Source organism: Mixophyes fleayi, chromosome 2 (genome assembly GCF_038048845.1).
Source record: "Mixophyes fleayi isolate aMixFle1 chromosome 2, aMixFle1.hap1, whole genome shotgun sequence".
NCBI lineage: Eukaryota > Metazoa > Chordata > Amphibia > Anura > Limnodynastidae > Mixophyes > Mixophyes fleayi.
Genome location: NC_134403.1, coordinates 374,191,314 through 374,215,917, shown reverse-complemented (window position 1 = coordinate 374,215,917; position 24,604 = coordinate 374,191,314). Strand labels below are relative to the sequence as shown.

The 24,604-nt window shown below is 47.9% G+C and overlaps 2 protein-coding genes across 3 annotated transcripts; one reads left to right on the top strand and one right to left on the bottom strand.

The window, feature by feature from the left end:
- Positions 1–522: 522 nt before the first annotated feature.
- On the bottom strand, positions 523–9,300 carry RABL3 (RAB, member of RAS oncogene family like 3). Its single transcript, XM_075197472.1, has 8 exons — positions 9,195–9,300; positions 5,626–5,717; positions 5,176–5,305; positions 4,800–4,914; positions 4,456–4,606; positions 2,161–2,232; positions 1,879–1,917; positions 523–922 (listed from the first exon to the last, which is right to left on the bottom strand). The coding sequence occupies exons 1-8, from the start codon at positions 9,238–9,240 to the stop codon at positions 857–859; spliced, it is 711 nt and encodes a 236-aa protein (XP_075053573.1). The 5' UTR covers positions 9,241–9,300; the 3' UTR covers positions 523–856.
- Positions 9,301–9,482: 182 nt separating this feature from the next.
- On the top strand, positions 9,483–24,002 carry GTF2E1 (general transcription factor IIE subunit 1). Of its 2 annotated transcripts, none has more exons than XM_075197469.1 (5): positions 9,483–9,736; positions 10,321–10,773; positions 21,543–21,744; positions 22,555–22,787; positions 23,059–24,001. In XM_075197469.1, the coding sequence occupies exons 2-5, from the start codon at positions 10,326–10,328 to the stop codon at positions 23,478–23,480; spliced, it is 1,305 nt and encodes a 434-aa protein (XP_075053570.1). In that variant the 5' UTR covers positions 9,483–9,736; positions 10,321–10,325; the 3' UTR covers positions 23,481–24,001. The 2 variants fall into 2 exon arrangements, with proteins under 2 accessions (XP_075053570.1, XP_075053571.1); XM_075197470.1 differs by lacking the exon at positions 9,483–9,736 and adding an exon at positions 9,974–10,151 and having other exon boundaries at positions 23,059–24,002.
- The last annotated feature ends 602 nt before the right edge of the window (positions 24,003–24,604 follow it).

The following is a 24,604-nucleotide window of genomic DNA, read 5'->3' as shown; positions in this document are numbered from 1 at the left end:
TCTCACCACTTACATATAATTATTACTAACCCTCATACTGCAAGATGGCCACTAGGGGCGCTATTTCCCTGGAGTATGTGGGGCTCAGCAGATAAAAGGGTTCCAGCAAACACCGATAACGTGTATCCATAGATTTTACTGGACAGGTGTATGGATAGAAGGTGAAATTAGACTCTATTTTGTAATAAGATAGATAGATATATATATTTGTGTAATATGTGCCGAGACTTGTGGTAAAACAACGCCCCGCTATAGATGGAAATACCGCCACACAATACACATTAAGGACATGGGATCACTATGTGAATAATTCATGGACCCTCTTGCATTAAGACACTGACAATAGACACTTCTTGTACAGGACATTGACACTAATTGCTATATCCCACCAGCAGGTGGTCCCGCATCACATTTACTCCATGTTGGAGAAGTCCATAAGGTGGAGACAGCCCAGAATGATGTTTTTATTCCCTGCAGCTGAGCTGGGGAACAGACACAACATTAATGTCACTAAATCACCAATACTAGAAAGTCAAAAACGTTTTTATACTAAGACAGAGTAACAGACATTTGACGCCGGACGTGTCTGTATAATTTAGTAGAGTGAAAGGTTTTATTGTTATCGGCCATGTTAGGCTCCGTGTGGCTCCTGGTAACGTCAGTCAGTACATTATTCAGGTTGTTGGACATTTATTGTCCGTAGAAGTCTCTGGAGCTCATTAAGTCCTTGCAGGAACTGTTCCCCTTTAGGGTAATCGCTGACTGATCAGGTCTTTCTTCAGCATGTGCAAAATACATAGATATAAGCAAAGTCCGTCTTGGTCCCCTGCGGTCTTCTGCTCCTCCCTCCTCCACGTCAATCATAGTGGAGGGTCTTAAATGTACCTCCCCCGAACCGCTTCCGATCTGGGAATCCCGAGATCTGCGGGAGAGAAGAGACCAGGACGTGAGGTCACTTTGTGCTGGCACTGAGAGGGTTACTAACGAGATGATGGATGGATCACAGCACTGGTGGATGCTGGGACATGTACACACAGCATAACATTAAGTACAGCCATCAGCATACGTCACTATGTGAGCCTGCAACGCGGGGGGGCCCTGCTCCATTATACAAGCGCAGATCTGCACGAGATTGTGGCTGTGTTTCCCCAGTTTTGAAGTAAGCAATGATAGAACAATCTGCAGTCAATCAGATCATCTGAATGCTCACAGCAGAACAGAATATTTCAGGACCGTACAGGGCTGATCTTGTGGGAGGCAGTGACCATTGTGGACGTGAAGTCTGCATGTGACCGTGTCAGGATGGGGGGGAGGGGAGGGCAGGGAAAGCAGACTGAGGGGTAGATTTAACAAAGCTTCCAAAAAGGGAAAGTGGAGGTGTTGCCCAGAACAACCAGATCCCAGTTATCATTTTCTAGAATGTACGACATAAACGAAAGCTAGGATTTGATTGGCTTTTCCTTTCTGGAATGCTTGATACATTTACCCAGGAGTTATACAGTGGAATGTGCAGGGTCCTCCGTCAGCGCGGGCAGGGATAGCAGCTTCCGATCTCACTGATGCAATAAGCCTATGGGCTTAAACACAGTTCTGTACCGAACAAAATTCATGTACCCAGCGTGTGTCACCGGGCTTGTGCCAATATCACATTAAACCGCTCCTCGTACTTACTTCGCACATGGAGCAGAACTATATTAAACTATTGTGACACCATGAACCAAGGACCCTGAGGCTCCGGGATTTAATCCACAGAACTGAGCAGCAGATTATTCGGATGTTTCACACAACAAATACTGGGAGCTAAACCTCTCTGGTGTGACACTAATGTCAGATACATCTCCGCTCCCATGACACACGTGTGTTAGATAAATCACCTACCGTGGTCCCGTCCCGCGAGTAGTATCTCTTCTCTATTACCTGAAAGAGAACAATAAGGTGCTGTCACCTCATACACACAATACAGGACATATGGGGATGATGGAGACGGAGCAGAGACAGCTCACAGGCTACAGAGAGACAATTACACATTAGATTTCCATATTGTAGATTTCCCAGCTGCCTCTTGTCGCCCTATAATTATTATAAACTGTATTATAGCAGCTAGTGGGCTGACAAGAGAAGGTCACAATAACCGGACAGCGCAGCGAGACAGCACGTTACCTTGTCATAGAACCGGCTGAGTTTGACAGCGTTGGATGATCCGGCAGCGAGACACCGTGTGCTGGTACAGTCCTGGGTATAAGGAGAGTGGCAGAACATTAACAGTTATACTTGGCACAGTCACCCCCTCCCCATGGACTGAGCGCGCAGCACTGGCTGGAGGCCGTGCAAAACGGTGTCACTGTGCAGTTCCTGGGGCTCTAGTAACAGAATAAATACAAAAAGGTCAGTAGAAGGGCAGGAAGTGGGGGGGGGGGGGTAGAGGCTGTGGGGTTGGGGGGGACAGAAGCTGTGTGTGTGGGGGGGACGGGACAGAGGCTGTGGGGGTGAGGGGGACAGAGGCTGTGTGTGTGTGTGTGTGGGGGGGGGGGACGGGACAGAGGCTGTGGGGGTGAGGGGGACAGAGGCTGTGTGTGTGTGTGGGGGGGACGGGACAGAGGCTGTGGGGGTGAGGGGGACAGAGGATGTGTGTGTGTGTGGGGGGGGGGCAGAGGCTTGGGGAGGGGGACACAGAGGCTGTGGGGGACAGAGGCTGTGTGTGTGTGTGTGGGGGGGACGGGACAGAGGCTGTGGGGGTGAGGGGGACAGAGGCTGTGTGTGTGTGTGGGGGGGACGGGACAGAGGCTGTGGGGGTGAGGGGGACAGAGGCTGTGTGTGTGTGTGGGGGGGGGCAGAGGCTGTGGGGAGGGGGGACAGAAGCTGTGTGTGGGGGGGGGACGGGACAGAGGCTGTGGGGGGTGAGGGGGACAGAGGCTGTGTGTGTGGAGGGGGGGGGGGGGTCAGAGGCTTGGGGAGGGGGACACAGAGGCTGTGGGGGTGAGGGGGACAGAGGCTGTGTGTGTGGAGGGGGGGGGTCAGAGGCTGTGGGGGTGAGGGGAACAGAGGCTGTGTGTGTGTGTGGGGGGGACGGGACAGAGGCTGTGGGGGTGAGGGGGACAGAGGCTGTGTGTGTGGAGGGGGGGGGCAGAGGCTTGGGGAGGGGGGGGGGGACACAGAGGCTGTGTGTGTGTGTGGGGGGGACGGGACAGAGGCTGTGTGTGTGTGTGGGGGGGGGGCAGAGGCTTGGGGAGGGGGGGGGACACAGAGGCTGTGGGGGTGAGGGGGACAGAGGCTGTGTGTGTGGAGGGGGGGGGGGGTCAGAGGCTTGGGGAGGGGGACACAGAGGCTGTGGGGGTGAGGGGGACAGAGGCTGTGTGTGTGGAGGGGGGGGTCAGAGGCTGTGGGGGTGAGGGGAACAGAGGCTGTGTGTGTGTGTGGGGGGGACGGGACAGAGGCTGTGGGGGTGAGGGGGACAGAGGCTGTGTGTGTGGAGGGGGGGGGCAGAGGCTTGGGGAGGGGGGGGGGACACAGAGGCTGTGTGTGTGTGTGGGGGGGACGGGACAGAGGCTGTGTGTGTGTGTGGGGGGGGGGGCAGAGGCTTGGGGAGGGGGGGGGACACAGAGGCTGTGGGGGTGAGGGGGACAGAGGCTGTGTGTGTGTGTGGGGGGGGGGGCAGAGGCTTGGGGAGGAGGGGGGGGGGGGGGGACACAGAGGCTGTGGGGTGGCACTTATTGGTCCCTTCTCTGCCAGCGCTGGCCACTGAAAGTCATCGGACTGCATTAACCATAAAGACCAGGCAACAAGTAACGATTCCTCACCAGTTTACACCCTCCGCCCCAGCAGGAAGGGGCGATGTGCTCACCCGCACACACAGCACTCTAATACCTACAGTTAGACCTCTACATAGACCACTAAATCCCTGCGTTTATATGGTGCCCTGCACTGGTATCACTGCGCACAGTCATACGTACGTGCCGTACACTACAGCCCCCCACACCCAACCTACAAATCAGACCTATATCTGTCCTGTCTGGACTACCGACAAGACAGGAACAACTGCTCACCTGGCCGGATCAGACTGAGTCACAGTGATATTAAGGATAATATTTTGGAGTCGGTGTACACTGTACACAAACATCCAATCTGAAGTTAGCCAGACACTGAGAATAGAGATTATTTGGCCAAAGCAGCTTTAATAGTAAAGTGAGGACGACTATTGAGAAAATAAAAAAAATAATAACAGTTTTATTATAAATAATAATCATGTTTTCAGTTCAATCTGTAAAGGAGAGAACAGAATAATCAGAGTTGTCTATAATTTCCTGTACTCTCAGCATAACTGTTCCTATAACTCTGACAGAGGAAGCAGGTTCTCTGAGCACCACAAATATTATTATTATGTATTATTTTTGCGGATTTGTGAGATCCACAGAGGAGGGTCAGGAACCAGCGGCCTAGAGGGTGTCGCACACTCACCAGATTTATTTCCTCTGCATTGAAGTCCTCTGCCAGGAACGACGTGCGGGTCAGGACCTCGCTCCGTTTCCCCTCCAGGATCTGATCTAATTTAGTGCCAATGACCAGCAGAGGGATCTGGTTATCTGCAAAGTTCTCCCGGTCATAGTCCCTGCAGGATCAGAGAGACGGAGTATTAATATGCAGCAAGGTGACTTCATACTGCAGGGTACTTTCTATATCAGTAACGGTGTGTCCTGGGTTAATGATACCTCCCCACTGCACTCTGTGTGCTGCATTAGTCACAGAACACCGGGAGACTTGTTAGATCTCCCCAATCTGGGTGGAGAGAGCAGCAGACTCACCCATTGGTCACCAGCACACCCGTTGGCGGCAGGTCTCTGTTCAGGGCCTCCAACGACCAGCGATAGAGGTTTTGAGAAGACTTCTTGTTTGTCAGATCATGAACAAGGATGATACCTAGAAGACAGAAATTCAGGGATATCTCACACCCTGGGGCCTAGAACCCAGAAGCAAAACTTTTATTTTGGGAGCTGAAATCTACAGGTCCCGGTTTTTTATTAGGTCCAATACTTAGAATATTTCACTGAGCGACTCCTTCAGTGAACCTTAATTTCCCCACCTGACAGGAGAACCTGGGCCCATGTGAAGGTCAATCACGTATGGGATTCTTCAGTAACACAATGTGTGAGGTCTCATGTACCGTGTTACCAGTCTTACCATTGACGGCGTTGTAGAACACGGCTCTGGTGCTTTTCACGCTGCTCGCGCTGCCCACCGACCCGCCAACGTCCCACAGTTCAATATAATACGTCTTCTCCTCTGGGGTCCCTTCCCGGTATTCATGGAGCTGAAAATATAAACAAGAGGGGCCACTCGCCGTCAGTAACATATGTATCTGGACAAACCTGCCTAACCTCCGTGTGTCACCCGCCCACCGACTCCGGGGCCCCATATGCAAGAGACGAATCGGAGAGGACTCAGAGTACCCAGAAGGGGATCAGTGTGGGGTGCCCCCTAATTAAGACAGTAAGCAGCTGGAGCGGACTTGATGTCAGTAAGGGAGAGATGAGAGCACTAAACCTGTGTTTTCACTATAGAAAGTCCATTCCGTCTGCTTCCAGGTCCGGGATGTTATATGTATTATAACAGACACTGCTCCCAACTCACCCGGACGTCCACAGAACAGCCCACCGTCCACGAGGGGTTACCCAGGACTTGGTTCTGACATAGTAGATGGACGAGAGAAGATTTCCCAACACCTGGAAAAAGAAAGGTCATTGAGCGAGATGTATTGCTGGCCATATATATATTGTATATATCTCAAGCCTACTTCATTTACATTATCCACTCATGGCCCAAACTTTTGGGACTGACACAAGTATTGGTTTTCACAAACTTTTCTGCTTCAGTGTTTTTAGACCTTTTTGTCAGATGTTGCTATGGTATAACTGAAGTAATATTACAAGCATTTCATAAGTGTCAAAGGCTTTTATTTACAATTATATTAAGTTTATACAAAGAGTCAATATTTGCAGTGTTGACCCTTCTTTTTGAAGACCTCGCAATTCGCCCTGGCAGCTGTCAATCAACTTCTGGGCCACATACTGACTGATGGCCGCCCATTCTTACCTAATCTATGCTTGGAGTTTGTCAGTGTGTGGGTTTTTGCTTGTCCACCCGCCTTTTGAGGATTAACCACAAGTTTTCAATGGGATTAAGGTCTTGGGAGATTTCTGGCCATGGACCCAAATTTTCGATATTTTGATCCCCGGGCCACTTCATTATCACTTTTGCCTTATGGCAAAGTGCTCCATAATGCTGGAAAAGACATTGTTCGTCACCAAACTGTTCTTGGATGGTTGGGAGAAGTTGCTCTTGGAGGATGTTTTGGAACCATTCTTTATTCATGGCTGTGTTCTTAGGCAAAATTGTGAGTGATCTCAGGATGCTTTACTGTTGGCATGACACAGGACTGATGGTAGCGCTCACAATTCCCTCTCCGGACAAGTGTTTTTCCAGATGCCCCAAACAATCTGAAAGGGGGTTCATCAGAGAAAATGACTTTACCCCAGTCCTCAGCAGTCTAATCTCTGTATCTTTTGCAGAATATCAGTCTGTCCCTGATGTTTTTCCTGGAGAGAAGTGACTTCTTTGCTGGACTTCTTGACACCAGGCCATGCTCCAAAAGTCTTTGTCTCACTGTGCATGCAGATGCACTCACACCTGCCTGCTGCCATTCCTGAGCAAGCTCTGCACTGGTGGTGCCCCGATCACGCAGCCGAATCAACTTTAGGAGACTTTCCAGGCACTTACTGGGCGTTCTTGGGTGCCCTGAAGCCTTCTCCACTACTACTGAACCCTTTCTCCATGAAGTTCTTGATAATCCAATAAATGGTTGATTTAGGTGCAATCTTACTAGCAGCAATATCCTTGCCTGTAAAGCCCTTTTTGTGTAAAGCAATGATGACTGCACATGTTTCCTTCCAGCTAACCATGGTTAACAGAGGAATAACAATGATTTCAAGAACCACCCTCCTTTTAAAGCTTCCAAACTGTTATTCTAACTCAATTAGCATGACAGAGTGATCTGCAGCCTTGTCCTCGTCAACACTCTGACCTGTGTTAACGAGAAAATCACTGACCTGATGTCAGCTGATCTATTTGTGGCAGGGATTAAATGTAGTGGAAATGTTGTTTTTGGGATAAAGTTCATTGTCATGGCAAAGAGGGACTTTGCAATTAATTGCAATTCATCTGATCACTCTTCATGACATTCTGGAGTATATGCAAATTGCCATCATAAAAACTGAGGCAGCAGATTTTGTGAAAAATAATATTTGTGTCATTCTCAAAACTTTTGGTCATGACTGTATTTGTATATATGATATCAATTCTTCCTGTAGGGTTCAGGATGTGGAGGTTCTTCTTGTTGCAGGTGACATACAACTGTCCGCGTTTGAAACTAAAACTCTTCCAAGTTGATCCCGGACAATTTGAAGGACTTACCCAGAGCCTTATGATGGAGACTGCAAAACACAGCTTTATATTGCCCTTCTGCCCCAGGGGAGGTTGTTATCCTCCCTGAGCTCCTCTCACAGTTAGGGCCTTGGTTGGAATCAAACCCATGGCCCCTCCAGTCCTCAAAATTTGCCACATAGGAAGTTTTTAACTCTATCTAAAAGTTGTTTACAAGGATACATCATGTATACAGACAGGATAATCATGTAGTAGCGTACACCAAATAAAATGAAAACCTGTGCGAGGTACAGGATACCTGCTAGTGTTATATACTATATTATGGCCAGGTAGGGACCAAGTGAAAACATGTCACTGTATTAGTGCACTATGGTCCTAATAGGGACTGAGTGTAAACATGTCACTGTCATTAGTCCACTATGGTCCTAGTAGGGTCTGAGTGTAAACATGTCACTGTATTAGTGCACTATGGTCCTAGTGGGGACTGAGTGTAAACATATCACTGTATTAGTGCACTATGGTCCTAGTGGGGACTGAGTGTAAACATATCACTGTATTAGTGCACTATGGTCCTAGTAGGGACTGAGTGTAAACATATCACTGTATTAGTGCACTATGGTCCTAGTGGGGACTGAGTGTAAACATGTCACTGTATTAGTGCACTATGGTCCTAGTGGGGACTGAGTGTAAACATGTCACTGTATTAGTGCACTATGGTCCTAGTGGGGACTGAGTGTAAACATGTCACTGTCATTAGTCCACTATGGTCCTAGTAGGGACTGAGTGTAAACATGTCACTGTATTAGTGCACTGTGGTCCTAGTAGGGACTGAGTGTAAACATATCACTGTATTAGTGCACTATGGTCCTAGTCCTAGTAGGGACTGAGTGTAAACATATCACTATATTAGTGCACTATGGTCCTAGTAGGGACTGAGTGTAAACATATCACTGTATTAGTGCACTATGGTCCTAGTCCTAGTAGGGACTGAGTGTAAACATATCACTGTATTAGTGCACTATGGTCCTAGTCCTAGTAGGGACTGAGTGTAAACATATCACTGTATTAGTGCACTATGGTCCTAGTCGGGACTGAGTGTAAACATATCACTGTATTAGTGCACTATGGTCCTAGTAGGGACTGAGTATAAACATATCACTGTATTAGTGCACTATGGTCCTAGTTCTAGTTGGGACTGAGTGTAAACATGTCACTGTATTAGTGCACTATGGTCCTAGTAGGGACTGAGTGTAAACATACCACTGTATTAGTGCACTATGGTCCTAGTGGGGAAGTGTAAACATATCACTGTATTAGTGCACTATGGTCCTAGTGGGGAAGTGTAAACATATCACTGTATTAGTGCACTATGGTCCTAGTGGGGAAATGTAAACATGTCACTGTATTAGTGCACTATGGTCCTAGTGGGGAAGTGTAAACATATCACTGTATTAGTGCACTATGGTCCTAGTAGGGACTGAGTGTAAACATATCACTGTATTAGTGCACTATGGTCCTAGTAGGGACTGAGTGTAAACATATCACTGTATTAGTGCACTATGGTCCTAGTGGGGACTGAGTGTAAACATATCACTGTATTAGTGCACTATGGTCCTAGTCCTAGTGGGGAAGTGTAAACATATCACTGTATTAGTGCACTATGGTCCTAGTAGGGACTGAGCGCAGACATGTCACTGTATTAGGGACACTGAGTGTGGGTGATGGCTCTATTGGGCCCCGAGGCCACTTGTTCATCTCACCTGAGTCCCCCAGCACCAGCACCTTCACCCTATCCAGGGCCGCCATGTCACTGCTGGAAGCTCCGCCTCTCTGGGCTCACAATCAGGTCACCATAACAACCAGCGGCAAGGAGAGCTCTGATTGGTGCATTGTTAATCCCGCCCCAGGCCTGGAATATCCGCTGTATAGCTGTAGGCGTGGCCTATAGCGGAAGTTTCTCTGCGTTCCAGTGACACGACGACGCCATTTTACTCTCCGCTCCGTTCTGCTGTACCTGGGCCAGGCCTGTAGGGGGAGCAGTTATCCCGCTGTATGTAACGTGTATAAATCATATTATATCCCGTGTGGGTGTATGTGGCAGCGGATCCCTGGGAGCCGTGATCACCTCAGTCATCCGCTGACACACTACTGGCAGCGTTCCCTTATCCAAGATGGCGGCCTGACGGCTCGACGTCACCAAAAAGTGCCAGATGATGACGCAGAACAGAGCAACCGGTGGTGCTAGGCAGTGTGAGCAGTGAGTGTAGCCTCAGTCTCCCGGAGTTGGGTTAACTGCACTCAGGTGAGTGTGAGAAGGGGGCCGAGGGTTATTCTATGTGCATATCTCTCTGTACCCCTCCCCCATGTGGGTATACCCCCCTTGTACCCCTCCCCCATGTGGGTATATCCCCCTTGTACCCCTCCCCCATGTGGGTATATCCCCCTTATACCTCTCCCCATGTGGGTATACCCCCCCCATATGGGTATATCCCCCCTGTACTCCTCCCCTGTGTGTGTATACACCCCCAATATACCATTACCTCTCCTGTGTATATATCTATACTTCACCAGCCCCCCGCTCACCTTCCACCTGTGTATATACACTCACATGCCCTGGTTCCACCTTCTCCAGTATATTTTCCCTCTCACTAGGCTATGGAGGTTATCGTATCTGATGTAGGGATCCGATATAATGGATGAAGTGATAATGCTGCCATGTCAGTATCTCCAATAACCTTTTAAATCAACTTTTACAATTTTCTGTGATTTAGATATTGGCTTTCAATTCGGGTGGTGCAGTCTGAGCCTTGAGCTTATAGTGTGAGCTGTACTTTGTATCGTTCTGTCTGCAATGCTTTTCTCTCACGTCTTTCCTCCATGTTACAGGAGTTATGACGGACCCCGAGGTGGTGACTGAAGTTCCTGCGGTGTTGAAGCGCCTGGCAAAGTATGTGGTGCGTGGATTCTACGGGCTGGAGCATGCGCTGGCACTGGACATCCTCATCCGCAACCCGTGTGTGAAGGAGGAAGACATGCTAGAACTCCTGAAGTTTGACCGCAAGCAGCTCCGGGCCGTACTCAACACGTTGAAGGGAGACAAGTTCATCAAATGCCGGATGCGGGTGGAGACCGCCACTGATGGGAAGACCACCAGGCACAACTATTACTTCATCAACTATAAATTGCTGGTCAATGTTGTGAAGTATAAATTGGACCACATGAGGAGGAGGATTGAGACGGATGAGAGGGACTCCACTAACAGGGCATCCTTCAAGTGTCCCAACTGCTGCAGCACATTCACCGATCTGGAGGCCAATCAGCTGTTTGATCCCATGACAGGTACGGTAGATACATCTCTGCTGGTAACATATAAAGGGATCAGGGGAAACACAGAGGGAGGGAGTGAGCTCAATCACATCCCAAATATTCCCCTGTTCTCTCACACTTCTCCGGGCAGTAGGGAAATGGGGATTACTGAAATATAATGGTTACTCTTCCTGAATTATCTATAGTAGTACTAGTGTAAACAAGGGTACTCCCATATATCTCTGGAGTTGTCTTTGTCAAAACTTATTAGGTTAGTTAATAAAGCTAAGAGTGTCTATTAATATAAAAATATAATTCTGTGTCCTGTTAGGTGTAACTACTATCTGCTTGATACATTACATGTTCAAAAGCCTGTGGACATCCGATCAGCACATCCATTGGTGGTAGTTGAACATCTCATTCCAGAACCATTGGACATTAATATTCCCTCTTCCCTCTCCCTTTGCTGCTATAACAGCCTCCGCTCTTCATAGAAGAGTGTCCATTACATTTTGGAAAATGGCTGTGGGGTTTTGCATCCATTAAGTCCCAAGAGCATTAGTGAGGTTGGGCACTGATGTTGGGCGACAGTGAGATCAGGCACTGATGTTGGGTTGTGGTCAGGGCTCTGTGCAGGCCAGTCACGTTCTTCCACACCAAACTCGGATCATAATTTTTTGATGGTCCTCGCTTTGTGCATGGGGCATTACTAAGCTGAAACAGGAAAGGGCCTTCCCCAAATTGTTACCACAAAGTTGCAATCACAATTCTCTGGAATGTCATTGTGTACTGTGGTATTAATATTTCCCTTCGCTGGGGCTAAGGGGCCCAGGACAAACCATGAAAAACAGCCCCAGGCCATTGTTCCTACCCACTGTTCGGGTAGGTGCATTTCCCTGGCATCCGACCTAAAGACACTGACGTGTGATTCATCCCTCCGACCCTGACATTACACTGCAGGTCTGTTATAAACTTATTGCCTATCCCCTCCACTACAAACAGCTGAAGCTCTTCCTACATCATCCTGATGGGATCTGATAGACTGCAGTCATTTGAGCTGCTGTGACACTCACTGCTCTGCCCCTGTATATGATTCCACACAGTTGTGTCTTCTCTTCACCCTGAAGGAACGGTCAGACCGGCGCTTTCCCAGCTAGAAAAGTGATAGTGGTCATATTGCTCAAATGCCCCCTCAGTGGATTATTACGGGAGTTTTTGAGCGTTAGGAGCGCATAGAAAACAAAGTGCTTGTGTGTCCTGTCCCTAACAGCGGTACTCCCAGCAGTATAGGTAGTGTTGTATATCACACTTATGTGAGCAATGAGGTGCTATAGGGCAGCGAAGCCATTATTACATTTAGTTGAACTATAGGTATTGTCCTAATACAGATGTATGACCTTAGTATATCAGTCAATGTGCAGCCATTGTGTCATCGGTTTGTATTGTTACGATGTAACAGGCTTTGTGGTCTGGAAGTTTTGTCCTGGTTGTTTCATCAGGTAATGTTGTCATTTCTAAGAGTTAGTGTTCCCAATAGCAAAGAATTGCATTTTATCTGCTGTTTTTGTAGTGCAGTTTTGAAAATGAAAACCATTGTTGGGTTAATACAGGTTACACCAGCTTTTGCTTGTGCGCCAGTTTAAATAATTGTCACAGCTAATAATAAACATGGCCGGTTGTATGTACTTTGTTACAGTACATAATGGTGTAGATGTGGGCAGGTCACAGGCTTCTGCAGTGATGTAATTTCCTATATATAAAGTTTCCTGCTATGTGGTAGATTGGCCAGCAGGTGGCAGCTCGCCTCTATGAAGTGACTGGATTCCAGTATTATGCAGCGATTGCCCCCTCTCCTGGGGTCCGTTCATCCATCAGATGAGCCTCATTAGGTGTTTACGGCTAAAGTTACTCCCAGCAGGAGCAGGTTGGACAAATAAGCAGCAATATCCTCTCCCTGGCCTAGGAGGGCTCTGCTGGTCTCTAAGGCTAGTGCCTGTGTGCCACGCATGTTCTCTGCCTCACTTAACCCCACAGTTAATGTGCAGTGACTTGAGGGCATGCTGGTATCTGTAGTCCCACAACAGTCGGAGAGCCACAGGTTGCCTGCCCCTGGTCTGAGGGTATGAAAGCTCCGTTTTTCTTTGTTGTGTTGTGTTGGGTTTGGTTTATTTTGTTTGTATTATAACGTGTTGGAAGTTTCAGGATAAGCGATCACACATAGTATAATGCATCTGTAGCAGGGAAAATACGTTACATAAATCTTTATTAACCTGGGCTAATTTTTTTTCAATTTATACACAAAACATCTAAACCTAACTCACAGTACATTAAATGTAATCTGCGTCGGATGTTTCGATAGGGCGGCATCGCCGTGTGTGTCAGTGGTAGCGGCTAATAGCTTGCTCAGGGTTACATGAGTGCGCTGTCAGAGCAGGACCTTCTGTTCATTCTTCATCATCAGCTTCCTGTGTTAGAGCTGTGAACTGGCCGTCGTCTCAGGGTGACCTTCAGATCTTGCTGGAGGATAGATGCATTAGCTGGATGCTGAGCACAGTACACTGTACAGATCCCGGCCGTACACAGATAACGTCAGATTCATTTCCAGCTCCGACATATCGCACAATGTCGTTTTTATTGAAAACTGATATTCTGAATGTGGTAATAAGCTGATAATTTAAATTATTAACTTTTCTGCTACATCCTGGTTGTAAAACAAGCATTTGCTAATATGTACGTTAACCAGCCTGCTTGTGATTTCAGCTGACATGTTTCATTCCAGTTTGTAAAGACAATAGTCTGAGCTCTCCCTTTCTCATTCTCTACAACATAATTCTTTACATTGTTGCACCAGTGTTGCAGTGCTCTGCAGAACAGTTAACCCTTCCTGCTTCTGGAGTGCTGATAGGTTTTCATCTATAAAAAAAATGAATAAAAGTGTTTTGCAAATAATCCCGTCAATTGAAGGATGTGAGTTTAAATGACATTATTTGAGTAGACTTCATAGTAATATAATATTTAATATGTGTCCATATATCTCAGTGGCTGGCAATATATATGTCTCCAGAATAGACGAGATGAGAAACATTGTGTTCTATAACTGCAACGTGTGAGACATTTCTGTGTCTATGTAACAAAGTACAGTTCTGTCCAATCCCAGATCTGACTTCCCACAACTGAGTAATTAACATTGGATCTCCTTCCAGTGTTCAGCATAGAATCCCATGGCTGTCTGCCGTAGATGAAGCATGCAGCCACCGTCTGGTTTTTTTTTGGCCCAATTGCAGATTTCACCACACACAGAGCGAATTGTGCAGATATGGTCGTTCCTAGATGGATGTGATCTAACGCACTTCGCCTCATGGGATGGCAACAGGAGGTGGTCAGGCTGTATAATCTGCCCAGCCAATAGTTACATGATGTAACTACCAGACTGACTGAGTCATAGTGTGCGGAGCCAGCTAGAGAGATAATAAATATATACTACATAGAAATATGGGCAGCATGGTGGCTCAGTGGTTAGCACATCTGCCTCACAGCACTGGGGTCATGAGTTCAATTTTCCGACCATGATGTTATCTGTGAGGAGTTTGTATGTTCACCCCGTGTTTGCGTGGGTTTCCTCCGGGTGCTCCGGTTTCCTCCCACACTCCAAAAACATACTGGTAGTTTAATTGGCTGCTATCAAATTGACCCTAGTCTCTCTCTCTCTGTCTGTGTGTGTATGTTAGGGGATTTAGATGGTAAACTCCAATGGGGCAGGGACTGATGCTGCGGAATTAATGGCGCTATATAAATAGATGATGATAGAAATAAGCGCAGGAGTACAGGCAGCGCACATACATTTCCCACAAGATCCCACAAACCTCTGTCTACATCAGGTTTATCAGCTGTGCTGTGAGGCTGAAACAGGCCACTTTGTAATTTGTTTTCTGTTTTACTAATGGTCTGTGATTTATTCCTGGTTCCTGGTGTATTATTATCACATTGCAGTCCTGGTGTATTCCGCCAGTGTTGGAGTTTGAGAGCTGGGCTAGGCTGTGACCTTGGAGCCGCTGGGTTAACCCTTTCCCTGCTTCAGAGGCATTATACTCTGTCTGCTGCTGGTTCGGCCTCTGGTGTCCGTTGAGTGATTGATACTTGCTGGGCCTCGGAGCAGACTCCAGTGCAATCAGAAGAGGCCCCGCCGTCCTGGCTTGCAATTATTTCCATTAAAATGCATTCTGTGTGCTGCTTCTTGCTGACCGCAAGCTGTGTTAGAGCCCGGTGATTCCCTGGGGCCCGGCTGATGAGCATCCTGTATATCTCTCCTGCTGTATTCTGACAGACTCTGTTTTCTCACTTGTACTTGACTTTTCCAGTTATTGTCTATCTCCAATGTCCGCTGTGTGTACATGTGTGTGCCAATCTGTTGTCCACCATGCGGTATGTGTGCCCAGGCGTGGGGTGTTGCCTGCAGTGCCCCCTGGCACCGCACGTTCCATAAGATGCCGCTAGAAGCTTATATTCTCCTATCGGGTGCTACACGATAGTGTTTCCATAGTGTATATCGCTCCCATTGTGACATGTCACATTATACCCCACTTTTAAAGTCGGGCTTTGTGATGGGTAAAGTCACATTTTATTGGTGTTTTCTGCCGGATGCAATGTATATACCAGATACCCTCATGGAGCATGGGGCAAACCCTGCGACCGTTGTCCCCACCCGGAGCATGCGCTGCTGCAGAAAGATCTGCAACTACAGAGGGAGATACGGGTAATGAAATTGAGTATTTAAGGGTGTTCATATTGGCACAATATCCCACCCCATAATGTGACTGTCCAGCGCTCGGCTCCCAATGTGGGTATAAATAACCGGCGATCTGGCACACAGAGCTGGCAGTCGGCTGTCTGAGGGATTACTGAGCCCATTTACTGCACAGCCTCTGGGTGTTGGAGTGCAAGCTCTTTTGGTCTATGATAATTATTAGACTGTATACATAGGGATTGGAATACGGGATATCATGTGCGTTCTCTGTATTGAAATACACTGGGACCAGTTCAGAACGGTCATCGGGTCCCTCTCACTGGGAAATGTCTCTTTAGGTTTTATCCTGACATTTCTATGCATAATAATTTCTGTGTTCTTCCCTCGCGCAGAGCGAGAGCCTGACACGTCCACGTTAATACAGCCCACTCGTCCTTCTTGGCTGCCGGTAGGAGCACATTCTAGGGTTGTATTGTGGTCATTCTTCAGTGATCAATGTCTGCTAACGGGATCTTATCTAGAATATGTCACTTATAATGTAGCCTCATTGTATGACCATAGATTATTTTCATTCTTATTTTCTCTTAATTTTGGCCTTTCTCTACCTGCTTTTCCCAATCAGTCCAAGACTTTCCCAATGTTGGCAATGACTTATTGTCCCTGTAGCACTATTGTCATCTCATCTCCTTCGTTGCTTTGTCTGTTTAGTTGTGATTTTTCTTTTTTGTTTCTTTTATCTGTTACTGTTCTTGAGTCTCTTCACAAAATGATGTCATTATTTATAGGGCACCAGAGATTCTATAGTGCCAGACAATCGTACATATACAGATAAGGCATAATAAATACTGTGAGCAAGATCACAAATACATGAAAACAGTTACCCGAAAGGAGTGTGAGTAAAAAAAAATTGTAGGGGTTCACAGAATGTAGCAAGAGACATATGACATACGAGGGAGAAGGACAATATACAGCCAGCAGATTATAGGGAGAGCAGACCCTGTCCATGATAGCTCCCATTCTAGGGGAAGGGGCGAGGCAGTAGGAGCAATTAGAATAAAATGGAAATGGTGGTTAACCAGATGGTAGGATAGGTGAGGGTGAAGAGGTGAGATTTTAGACAGACTGGTATTGAAGGTGTTAATGAGGGTCGTGGTTACAGGCAGAGGGGGGTGGGGGTGTACCTTGAGATGAGGTCAGAGTTGTATGGGGGAGATGTTTGTGAAGGCTTTGTAAAGCTGGGTACACACTACATGAAATGCTAACGATTAGCGATTTATGAACGAGAGACAAAAAAAAAAAAGACGATCAGCATGAAGATTCATGTGTACACACTACACACGATTTACCTTCAGATTTACAGCCTGTCACAGTCAGCCTGGAAGATGTTATGGGGATGAACTAAAAGCATGCAAATGTCCTGCAGTGTCCTGCTCTGCCCTTAAAGACCACTTTCCGTTTATTTAGCTAACCTAGTGAAGCGTACATCAAAGACTTGTGCTGCAGCAGAATGAATGAGTGAGAAATGCCGGCCGTTTCATTATCTGTAACGCTGACTGTGTGCCTGCTCGCTGTCTCTGTTCTCCTTCACTCGGGATGCAGATAGTGCAGATTTACACTGACTGTCAGCAGCTGCTGACAGTTAACGAGCTGCTAAACGACAAAAATCTAACCAGTACGACCAAACGGATGAAGCGATGATCGGCACTTTGGACCATCGGGTAAGTATACACACTCACAGATATCTGGCCAATCAGTCGTATATCGTCTGATTGGCCCGATAATCAGTGTAGTGTGTATCCAGCTTAAGTGAGGGTAAGGAGCTTGAACTGAATTCTAAGATGGATAGGGTTCTAGTGAAGATATTTACAGAGAAGAGCAGCATAAGAGGAACAATGTAAGAGGAAGATTTGTCTAACCACAGCATTCCGGATGGTATGAAGTGTGAAAGGTGAAAGTCAGGAAGGCCAGTGAGAAGGAGGTTGCAGTAGTCAAGACAAGATATGATGAGCGAATGGACCAGGATTTTGATTAATTTTGGTAATCTTACGGGGGAGGAGGTGACAAGACTTGGTGAGGGACTCGATATGAAGAGTAAAGCTGTAGACAGAGACATTATCAGGAGGGATAGGAACTTTGTCAAAGGGAAAGGATTGAATAAGTTCCCCAGTAGAGTTGGTGTAGAGTGAAGAGCAGAGGGCCAAGAATAAAGCCTTATGGGACTCTGAGGGGGAATCAGAAGCAGAGATACTGAAGGAGCAGCCAGAGAGGTACGAGGCAAACTCAGAGAGGGCAGTTTCATGAAGACCTAAGGAGTGGAGGGTGGTAAGGAGAAAAGAGTAGTCAGTAGCATCAAAAGCAGCAGAGAGATCTAGGAGTATGAGACGGGAGATCTGACCTTGAGACTTAACTGTGAGTAAGTCATTTGTCACTTTAATGACTGGTTTCAGTGGGTGAAACAATAGGTTTGTTTGGCAAGAGAGAGGGCAGAATAGTAGGAGGAAGGGAGAATTTAAAGCAGATTTCCTCCTTTGGTGCTCAGAAGAGCACGTTTGAAGGTAGCGGGGAGTGCCAGGTTTGGAGTTTAGATTGGTGGAGACTGAGTGGGGTGGACTTGTAAAGTGCAACCACAACATTAGGGCAGGACAGAGAAGAAATGGGTGCGAGTAGGGGTTCAAGGGAGGTCAAGAAGAGAATTGAGTCAATACAGTTGGGGGGACACTGTGTATGCGTTACATTGGGTATGGCCTTTCCTTACCCCCTGCACCCCCACCCAATGTAACGGAAAGCAGATTGTGGTCAGAGGGGGGAGACCTAATTGTAGAATTGGAGATTACACAAAGATGGGAGAACACTACGTCCAGTGAAAACACGGAGAGAACATACAAACTCCACACAGATAAGGACATGGTTGGGAATTGAACTCATGACCCCAGTGCTATGATGCAGGAGTGCTAACCACTGAGCCACCGTGCTCCCAGTAGAAACAAAGTTGTCAAGGAATAGGGAGTCTGGCCCAGGGTGCAGGGGTGATAGGAGATAAGAGACAGATGGAGTGAACAAAGTCTGAGAACAAGAGGGAGCGTTCAGGGGGGATAACACTGAAGGTGCAGCCTAGAGACAATAGGACCACCTACACCACCTCCTTGGTGGTCAACAGGGCCTGGAGTGTGGGAGAAAGAGACCCCTGTAGGAGAGTGACGCAGGGGAAGCAATTGCGGAGGGGGTGTTCTATGTTTCTGTAAGGACTAGGAGACCAAGGTAGTGAGAGAGGTAATGGATGGGAGTGAGCTTATAGCAGATAAATCTGGCTTTCCAGAGTGAGCAGCAGAAGGAGAGTATAAGGACAAGGTTGGGGGGGGGGGTTTGCTGGATGATATGTGGTGACAGGAGGAGTGAGAGCAGGCAGAGGGGATAACCTTGGGCATGTGGTTTGGAGTAATGAAGTGGGCAGCCATGCGGGGATATGGACGGGCGGAAAGAGTAATGATAGGGTGAAGAGCTGTGAGAAGGAAGGGTGCTAGAACTGGAAGGGGAGGAGAGAGGTTTGTAAATGGGGTCTGTGACAGGATGGACCGTAGATGCTCCCTCCAACCGCATTAGGAGGGGCTTAAACTGCTGCCACCACTGGACTCCTTAGCGGCACCTAGAACCGCGTCCTTCTGGGTAACTCACTGCTAGTATACCCCCATGCTAGTACACCTGGCCTTGTACCCCTGACCTCTTGTCTTCAGATCAGGGTTGCTGTGGATGGTTCCCCCTGGCCTATCACATTGGTCAGAGCTGCAGGTAGCGGACAGAGCGTTGGTACTGGATGCTGGGTCCCAACCTCAGAACAGACGGATAACGGATTAGATTGGTCTAATCTGTGGTCACAGGAATTACAGCAGGTAAGTAGTCGTCAAGATGGACAGGTTCCTTAAGCAGTTGATTTGTATTAGCTCAAAAAGTCCTGAATAGGACAGTTACATCCACTAGTTTAAGGTATTGGTGGTATCCAGAAAGGTACAGATGGAATAAGGATACATTACATGGTCAAACAGAGCTCCTTTTATACAGATTCTGACACGACTGTTAACAGGGGATAACACCGCCCCCTGATCCTAAATGGCTCCGCAAAGACTGATAAATCACATTCAATAATTACCATAAGGATGTAATACATCCTATAACCATGGAGCTAACGCAATTTAAGCTTTAACAAAATTTACATTAATCTATTATATCCTAATACTTGTATCCTTACAGTTACATTGCTCAGACAGGTTCCTGTCTCTCTAACAGGACGTGACAACAGGTAACGACCTCCTGCTGGGCCTACAGGCTAAAGCAGGTTTTTGCAACTTCTGCGATGAAAAAGATCAAGTCAGCCTTAATGAGGATTTCCTCAAACAAATGCCTATTGCATCAGCATTCAGTACACTTCTAATACACAAATATAACACAGTATCGCAATCCGTACATTTGCAATGATATAAATTAGCGTAATGAGCTTATAATTTAAATATATTTATACAATAAGTTATTTATTATGATCCTGGGGAAGGTATGGGATGAGCAGTAAAGCATCAGTGAAAGGGGGAGGATGAGGATGACAATGGGGGACAGAGGCAGGTGGAGAACATGTGCGACGATGGCTATTGTATAAGCAACAGTAGACAATGACATGGACAAGCTAATGAAAAGTAATGATGGTGCAATAACTTTAATGGCTACAAATTGATAAAAACATACAGGGGTCAGTGAATATGTGACAAAGGATTAGAGAGATCAATATCTAACATTGTCCAGAGAGAGACATGAGCAGGTTCTGGTGGAGATATCGTAGGACGGTTCATTGTTTTGGGTTTCTCCCAAGTTGTTCCTTTGTGGTTTTTTTAATTGTGAAGTTTGTATACATTGTATAATGGAAAAAAAAAAACTGCAGAAAAATCACAATTTCTTCTACCACGTTCTCTGAGATCTTCATTACATTACTGAGAACAGACACAGGGACTGATTGGTCAGATGATCAAAGCAATTCAAGTTTGCTTGGGGACTGATTAAAACTGTCGGAGAATCATACAATGTACATCACTGATCACAGCTTTAATACAAGTCTAAGTACATATGTGTGTGGTATAATGTATATTGGGGCTACATATTGTTGTGTAGTATATACAACACATTTTCTCCCATCCCTGTTCTCCTAGGCACATACGCTTCGGGCCACCTGTTTCTGTGCGTGTTGGGGAGAAGCTGCATTGTACGTATGGAAGGCTGTTGTCTGGTGCAGTGTGAGCTGCTTTGTCTCCTTGTGAAATGAGTCTGACCTTGGAAATCTTTATTCTGGCAGCAGTCCCTGCCCGATGCCCCTCTATAGCGCGGCATTATTGGCATCTGATTGCAGGGGAGTGATGATGACAATGGAAGAGAAGTGGGCGTATGGCAGAATGCGATGGATGGGGCTGTTGACGCTCGATGAATAGCAGGCCTTGAACTTCTCTTCCTGCAAACGCTGCCTCGTTCAAACGTCCTACAAACTTCTTTCTTTCCTCTTTATTACATAACATTAACTGCTGCACTACTGTAGCAGGCTTAGAACATTGTCTAATTCAGATATCACTTCACTCACTTGGAGTGTTCTGTACACAGCGCAGGAATTCCCTGACGATACACACACCGAGAAAATAGGGTAAAAGTTTGTGCTCCTGAGTTTTATGTTGCACATTGATCATTACTGTTACCCCTGGGGTAAGAGACCTTAACAATATGATGTTTGCTGGGAGCATTCTCCATATGAAATCTCTTCCAGTCAATAGAGTGTGGGCATCATACATTGGTGAGGTGAGAGGTGTCTATCGCACCTCTCCCTTCCTGATGTCTTCTGCTCAGATGACACCGTGCATGCGTTACACAGACGTCATGTTATTCTGGTCTTTGCTGATACTAGAGGAGTATGGTACATGAGGGGAGATGGTGGGACCTTGCTCCCCATCACAGCTAGGCTCTGCTCTCCTCTGGGGATGGCATGGTGTCCTGGTCTCCACTGACTGTCTTCCCCTCTCTCTCTCTCTCACAGGCACTTTCCGTTGCACATTCTGCCAGACTGAGGTGGAAGAGGACGAGTCTGCGATGCCCAAGAAGGACGCTCGAACTCTGGTCGCCCGGTTTAACGAACAGATCGAGCCTATATATGCCTTGCTCCGGGACACTGAAGACATCAACCTGGCTTATGAAATCCTGGAACCAGAACCAACTGAGATACCATCCCTGAGACAGAGGTATCTGACCCTCCTGATGAGCTTTCTAGCACTCACTGGGATAACATTCTGGCCGGGGAACAATATACTGGTATCGTGTATAACGTGGAGGAGACACGATTTCTCACTGGTGAAGTCTGTCGTCGGAAATGAATAAATACACGTTATCTAGGGTACTCGCTTGGCTTGTTCACATGCTAAGCTACAGATATTAACCCCTCTCACTGGTGAGGCCTCTCCTCCATTTATAGCAGACATTAACTCGCTGTCCAGGCTCTATGCCTGGTTTCCCAGGATCACACTCATTGTGTACATGATGTTGTCTCATTAGCACAGAGAGTACATTCTGTTCAGTTTGCGTTGCAGTGAAGTACAGATTTCCTCCCCCTCTCCCACCCTCAGATCTGTCTCTCCAAAAACTGTCAGCTTGTAAAACTTTGCACTTAGAAGAGAAAAACCTTCACGTTACTGGTTTTGTAAACTGTGTTTCCAAGCTTAATAGAGCTGTTCTCCTGCCTCAAAACATCGTAAAAAACAGGAGGGGGCTGCAATTTACCAATTCCTCAGAGACCGCGGCTTGCCGGGGGTTGGAACGTTTATTATTGTCAAAGAAAATGTTAAGATGCAGTTGTTTGTCATTGTCGAATATGAAGTGTTATTTTTCTGGAACGGTTATTAAAAGCCAGAAGTTTAGTTTATTCATGTTGTCTGTATAAGTTCTCAATCTGAAGCCACCTATAGATGTTATAAATTACAGTATAACCGGTATGTGTATGTAACCAGCAGCATAAAGCAATGTGACGAGCTACTTTACCCCTCTGTGTTTTGCAGCAAAGAACGAGCGGCGGCTGCAGCAGCCGCCTCTGGTCCTCACCGGGAAGCCTGGACCAAGGGACCCTCATATGAGGACATGTACACCCAGGATGTGGTCATCAGCATGGAGGAACAGGAAGATCTGCAGAGGTCGGCCACCGAGGGGAAACCAGTTAAAGAAAGACCCATCTGGCTGCGAGAGAGCACGGTGCAGGGCGTAGCTTACAGCGAATCCACGGATATCAAAGATGGTGAGAGGCTTTATTAGCGCAGTGTCTGTACAGAGCGCGATTGTGCATCACCTGCCATGACTGGTGGCCTTTAAGGGGTAGTTTGTCTGGGTTATAACTGACTCGAGGCTGGAGGAGTAGCGGTCAGTGATGTATAAATGCGTGGCACCACCAGTCTCTACGCTCACTATAGAAATGTAAAGGGTCCACGGGTAATGGGTCACAACATAACGGGCACCTCTTGTCTAGGTTTGTCACACTCTAACCGGTAACCTGCTTCTGTCTCCACCAGGGCTGGACACAGAGCCATTTCACGAACACGACGAGAGCCGCCCAATGGTTGATGAGAATGAAGAGGTCATGCAGGCCCTCCTCATCCATGAGAAAAAGAGTGCCGCCGCAGCCGTGGGAGTCTCCGCCACGCCGGCCTCCAACGCGGCTGCGGGCAGCGATTCGGACAGCGACACCAGCGAATCCGACCAAGACAGTCCTGCGCCTCGACATCCTTTCGGAACTGCCCGTCTCTTTGATGAAGACGACGACGATGATGAGTTTGAAGAGGTATCGGCAGACCCTACGGTCACTGTCAGTGGGCGCACCTACCTCTACAGTGAAGTGAGTCAGCGTCCAGAGCTGGTGGCGCAGATGACTCCGCAGGAGAAAGAGGCTTACATAGAGATGGGGCAGAAGATGTTTGAAGACATGTATGACTGAGAACGTGTTTTATAAGAGTGCACCTCTTCAGCACAACGCAACGAGGTGTCTGATCGAATGGTTTCGATCGTAATGATAGATTGCTGGGTGCACCCAAGTAACACCGTAGGGAGGACACTTCTGGCATCTAATCATGAGTAAGAAAACCCTCCAGTGATCGCCGACAATACGATGGGTCCCCTCAATCTTATCAATAACTTGTCATTTCTACATTTTATTTTCTCGGGAGAATTGGACAGTTTCCCCCCCATCTGCCTGTGTATAGGTGGATATGTTTAGAGATGTAATAGTTTTTATTTGTTTTTATCTTATGAAGAGCACAGGAATTTATTTTAGAACATTTCCCTCCAAAATGGATTGAATTCACATAGGACAAATTGCCTTTAGTCATTCACAAGTGTAAGAGAGACGCGCTGACAGGCGGGGCCCCCGCAGTGCCGAGTGTGAGCGAGACGCGCTGACAGGCGGGGCCCCCACAGTGCCGAGTGTGAGAGGCGCGCTGACAGGCGGGGCCCCCGCAGTGCCGAGTGTGAGCGAGACGTGCTGACAGGCGGGGCCCCCGCAGTGCCGAGTGTGAGAGGCGCGCTGACAGGCGGGGCCCCCGCAGTGCCGAGTGTGAGAGAGGCGCGCTGACAGGCGGGGCCCCCGCAGTGCCGAGTGTGAGAGAGGCGCGCTGACAGGCGGGGCCCCCGCAGTGCCGAGTGTGAGAGAGGCGCGCTGACAGGCGGGGCCCCCGCAGTGCCGAGTGTGAGAGAGGCGCGCTGACAGGCGGGGCCCCCGCAGTGCCGAGTGTGAGAGAGGCGCGCTGACAGGCGGGGCCCCCGCAGTGCCGAGTGTGAGAGAGGCGCGCTGACAGGCGGGGCCCCCGCAGTGCCGAGTGTGAGAGAGGCGCGCTGACAGGCGGGGCCCCCGCAGTGCCGAGTGTGAGCGAGACGCGCTGACATGCGGGGCCCCCGCGGTGCCGAGTGTGAGCGAGACGCGCTGACATGCGGGGCCCCCGCGGTGCTGAGTGTGAGCGAGACGCGCTGACAGGCGGGGCCCCCGCGGTGCTGAGTGTGAGCGAGACGCGCTGACAGGCGGGGCCCCCCGCAGTGCTGAGTGTGAGCGAGACGCGCTGACATGCG

Coding starts and splice junctions, on each gene's coding strand:
- GTF2E1 (XM_075197470.1), top strand. CDS start 10,326: ATGACGGACCCCGAGGTGGTGACTGAAGTTCCTGCGGTGTTGAAGCGC. Junction 10,774..21,542: donor GCTGTTTGATCCCATGACAG/GTACGGTAGATA, acceptor TCTCTCTCACAG/GCACTTTCCGTTGCACATTC. Junction 22,788..23,058: donor ATCCACGGATATCAAAGATG/GTGAGAGGCTTT, acceptor TGTCTCCACCAG/GGCTGGACACAGAGCCATTT.
- RABL3 (XM_075197472.1), bottom strand. CDS start 9,240: ATGGCGGCCCTGGATAGGGTGAAGGTGCTGGTGCTGGGGGACTCAG. Junction 4,915..5,175: donor GTTCTACAACGCCGTCAATG/GTAAGACTGGTA, acceptor TCTGTCTTCTAG/GTATCATCCTTGTTCATGAT. Junction 923..1,878: donor ACTCGCGGGACGGGACCACG/GTAGGTGATTTA, acceptor TCTCTCCCGCAG/ATCTCGGGATTCCCAGATCG.